This window comes from Ostrinia nubilalis, chromosome 10 (assembly GCF_963855985.1).
Source record: "Ostrinia nubilalis chromosome 10, ilOstNubi1.1, whole genome shotgun sequence".
NCBI lineage: Eukaryota > Metazoa > Arthropoda > Insecta > Lepidoptera > Crambidae > Ostrinia > Ostrinia nubilalis.
The window spans coordinates 1,506,173-1,511,104 of NC_087097.1; the positions used below are offsets into that span (position 1 = coordinate 1,506,173).

Below are 4,932 nucleotides of genomic sequence, written 5' to 3' on the forward strand. Positions count from 1 at the left end.
TGGATTTTTCAGGCTATTTTTTATGTTTTAATTGAAATAATGTAACCCTTTGATTGAATGGAAATTCAGTCTCTTTAGACTGATTTTTTTGAAGTTTACATCCATGTTTTGTGGTTTATTGCTCAATACGAATCAAATTAAATTAGAAATATCATTGTTCAAATTATATTAATCCAAAACAACCATCATTAACAGCAAGCAACTATTAGTACTAACAATAGCTACTGGCTACCCAATACCCATATTTCTCAGACCTAGGTTGAGAGTCCATAATTTTTTTATTGCAAGTACCTACGAATAGGTACTTGCTTCCAAAAATTAAGTCTAAGACCTTAGACTCCAGATACTGGCTTTGGCAACCTCACCTCACCATATTTTCCAGAGACCTCGCTAAACTACACCGTAATACTGCGGCGTAGTCTTTAATGGAAAAAAAAAACTTTGATATCGCGTTTTAAAATCGTAATACCAGAACGCCAAACGCCATCTGCCAGTAATGATTCGTAACGTAAATGGGCGTGCTTTTTGCATAATTCTACGGTCGACTGGAGAGTCGAATAAGAAATATTACTCGAAACTTGCTGCAGAGAGCGCTACTAGCTCAAACAATGTAAAGCCACAACGAATTCGTTATGTCGTATCGTATTTACTCGCAGTCGCAATAAATTCTCTGCGAAAACGCATAAAATTATAACCAGCTATCCATTATTAATGATAGATCGCCCGGTGCTTTGTCCTGCTGGAAGCTCTTCTGGAAGGACTGGTCTTTTGTTCTAAACGTCCTGCCAGAAGATTATCGCAAGTCCTGCCCGCAGTACGCAATTTGTACGTGTTTGCTTGCTGGTCCTTCCAGCAGTACGGTGACCTTCAAATTTGAACTCATCCTCACCAGAAGTAGTAAACACTTGGTTAGTGTTTATTAAATAAAAAGTCATGTCGTAGAATCATTTTGTTTAACCAGTATTTTACTTTTCTTAATATATTATAAACTTGTTTATCTTCTTTCAACTTAACTAATAGGAACTATAATAAGGAACTTTAAATTAATTACTTTGGTACGTCACTTTGTATTAGAAATTACACCTATCACTTACAAATACACTACAAATTAAAAACAAAAACAAGAAATAAATTATAAATGTTTGATTAGGCTGGAATACTTCACATTCATTATAATATTATCGCCAAAATGTTGCCGACTCCACGCCCGGCGCGTCAAAATGTGTCGCGCGAGCGCGAACGCGCTGCCCCCGTGTATACTCGTGCGCCATCGGGCTCCGACTAACGGTTAGTCGCGTTTTTCGATCTTGGGCACTATTGGGTGAAAGAGAGAGAAACACTCTATTTTTTCGTGTAAATTTGAAATTTGTACAATGTATACTTACGAAACTGTGATCTTTTAATTTTGCGTCCTACCGGAAGTACTTTAAGTCCTGCTGGCAGGACTCCGGGCGATCTATCATTAAAATACTATCTTTACTACTAGATACTTGCAATATTATTCACTCCATTTATCAAAAAACTTTTTGCGCTCGTGCTGCTCTCTGGCGGCAGAGCATTGAAGTAATACACGCCCTGTCTGAGAACATGTAGAGCAGCTGGTATATTAATGAATTTTATGAAAATTATTCGAAACAGTTAAAAATATTGAATGTTTTATTCCCGTGAAATGTTATTTGGGTGTTTTAGCTTCAGTTCAAGGCGTTATTTCTGGTATTATGGTTTCAGTTTTTATGAATAAGAGAAACAAATCTATAGTAGCTACTGTATATCATCTATATTTTCAGAAAAATCTGAAATATCGTCGTCAATCAGGTATTGTAACTATTTTTGACAACTTTTAAAAAATAAGAGGAGTAGGCTCATTAGAAACTATATTTAATAAATTAAAGTATCAGGCGTTACATCGCTCTATTAATAAATTACAGATTTGATTATTTAAGATTTTATTTCCAATCCATCATCAGGAGAACTTGCTCAGTAAATCATCCAAAATGGGCATCAAGTATTCTGGTATATGTTTTCCCCACACGAAGTCTATGTGGCTGAACGTCTTTCGCTCCATCACATGGTAGTCCGCTACGTTGGGAAGCACGTCCCTCAGTCGCTCTGCATCCTCCTCCACGGCGAAGTTATCGTTCTGCCCCACCAGGAGAGCAACGGGCATTGTCACATTCGCCAAATCATATTCAGGGGGTGAAATTGATTTATACAGTATTCTGTTTTTAATTAAGCCATAATCATACTGCGCAAAGCCGCTACTTCTGGTAATTTGGACTAAATGGTTGAGGTTTTTGCGTGATGTACCGGCTGGGAAATATTCCACGGCGCGTTTCAGAAAATCAGGTTCAATCTCGTCTTTGTCACACCCGACCACCGCACCGATGCCTATGACGCACGCCTCGTAGCCCAGCAGGCCCCGGTTGCAGACAAATCGCGCTAACTCAGCCGAAGCCGACCGATCAGGCAGGACCTCCTCAGTAAATGTGATTTTGTAAAATCCATTTACTACCGGCCACACCGCAATTAGATCAGATGCAAATGGCTTAGCATGATGGAAATATGCAATAGGCCCTAGAGCTATCATAACTGACACCTTTTCATTGTACTCCGGCATCAACGATCCCAGAACGTAGAAAATGGTATTACCTTCTGAATGTCCGATTGCGGATAATTTAGCTTTACCAGTTTTCTCTAAAATGAAGTCGATAGTAGCGGGTAGATCGTATATTCCCATTTCATGCAGACTGTAATCCCAGAAAGCCTTATCAAGGTCGGGTGACAGTTTAACGTGTCTCCGAGAGTACTTGTTACCTCTGCAATTGGCTATCCACACGTCGTAGCCTGCCTCGGCCAGGTTCAGAGCTACGGAATCATTGCCTCTGATTACAAAAGTATCGGCTGAGTCAAGGACTCCGTGCACCAGCAGGACAGGCTGCTTGGACTCATTGCCCGTGATGCGGAACAGTTTAAGGATGTATCCGTCATCTGTAACAACGTCAAAGTCTTCACTTTCTCGGCCATATTTGACAATCAGCTGGTTGAAATCTTCCGGTGTGTTCGCACTTGCAGCCGAATTTGATATTAATGATAGACACGATAGCAGAATCAGAATCATTTTTTCGCATTGATAGGTTGATGGCAGCGCAAGAGGTCTAACACGGCCTTATGTAGGCAAAAACATGTGAGTGAGTGTAAACAGGTGTGAACCTTGTGGCTTAAGTATATTTTTCGCGAATGTTTCAAATTATCAAATACATGGTGACCAAAAAAAAAAGTTTGTCTATATTTTGATAAGCCTTCTAACCTTCGAATGGATCAAGGTAGAGACCAAAATTTTTGAAAATGTTTACTCTTAACCTTTTGAGGCTGAAGGTATTGCCATACCTACTTATCACATCCCAAACACAATGTAGTTAATAAATGCCAATATGATAAAAGGGGGCTGAAAGGCGTTTGAAGGACTACGCAAATAATTGTAAAAGATAACTATTCTCAAAAAAACCCATAAAAATGTAGTTACAATGTTATAATCTGTAAACCTTCAATTTATAAATTAAGTTTAATTTATTCGCATTGTCATTAAGTAAAAAGATAAAAATAAGGTCCACCGGTATTCTCAAAATGTAACTAGGGTTATAGTGACGGTTTAGTGTCTATCTAAGTGATTTTTAGTATGAAAAAAAGTAAAATTCATGCGCTGGCGCCGGCACTGTGCCAGAGGTTTATCTGTTTGAAAGCTCATTTATATACGTCGTGTAGAGATTCACACGCGTTGCCTAATAAATAACCTTAAAATAATAAGGCCGTGACTTTATAGTTATATTTTGACCTTACCTCTACTCTGTTATCCAAATTACGAGTAAATAAGATTCATCATCATCATCATCTGCGTAAAGCAGTCCACTTCTGGACACGTGGACAGGGATCCCCTTTTAAGTGCCATTTCACTCTGTCATCGGCAGGTCGCATGCAGTTTCTTTAAATAGATCGTATGTCTCTGACTGATGACTCCATCTAGCTAGAGTCACAAAATAAGCTAGAGATCTATTTAAGACCTGGAGGATTCCAGAACTTGTCTACCCCAGCTATTATCCGTTCTACGGCAGACATAATGCTTTTTTTAAAGAATATTTTTAATTTGTATTGCACAAATTACTAATCGTCTCATTAGACCCTCATGGTAAGCTAAATATGCTTGTGTTACGAGTGGGTTCAATATTCAAATTCAATAAATAGTCGAGCGTCGGCAGGGTTCGAACCCGCTTTCCTTGCTTCTTCGGCTTGCTAACTTGGTGTGCTATCGGTGCTATGTCGATGACCGTTCAATGTTGTCTAACTTCGTTACGACTTTATCTTACAAAAATATTAATCTACGAAGCTGAATATGAATTCTGTTTATCTATACTTATTAATATTATAAAGCTGAAGAGTTTGTTTGTTTACTTGAACGTACTAATATCCGGAACTACTGGTCCGATTTGAAAAATTCTTTCAGTGTTAGATAGCCCATTTATCGAGAAAGGCTATAGGCTATACGACATTACGCTGCCATCAATGTGAGCAGAGCAACAATGAAAAATGTTGCGAAAAAGTTGATTAATATGTGTACGAGTATATTATTTTATTTTCCAAACACCATGTATTGCTGTGTAGGTACGTGGTCACAAAACGTGTTATAACATTCAGCACGACTATCAATAAATGAGACTAGTTATATTAAAATTCATGGATTCATGAACAACGTTTAATTCAGAACCTAGCAAAAAAACTTAACTAGAAAAACCTAAAAATACCGCGGAACTACATACATTGTGTGGTAGGTACACGATCTAGATTAAAGTTATAATAGTGGTGGGTAAGCACAGTATTTGCTGTGGTAATATTAGTCTCTCAATTAATTAGTGTGTTAATTCTCTGTTTTGTTTAATT

At 38.0% G+C, this 4,932-nt stretch overlaps 1 protein-coding gene across 1 annotated transcript; it reads right to left on the reverse strand.

The window, feature by feature from the left end:
* Positions 1-1,936: 1,936 nt before the first annotated feature.
* On the reverse strand, positions 1,937-3,270 carry LOC135075494 (lipase 1-like). Its single transcript, XM_063969932.1, has one exon. The coding sequence runs from the start codon at positions 3,116-3,118 to the stop codon at positions 1,964-1,966; it is 1,155 nt and encodes a 384-aa protein (XP_063826002.1). The 5' UTR covers positions 3,119-3,270; the 3' UTR covers positions 1,937-1,963.
* Positions 3,271-4,932: the final 1,662 nt, after the last annotated feature.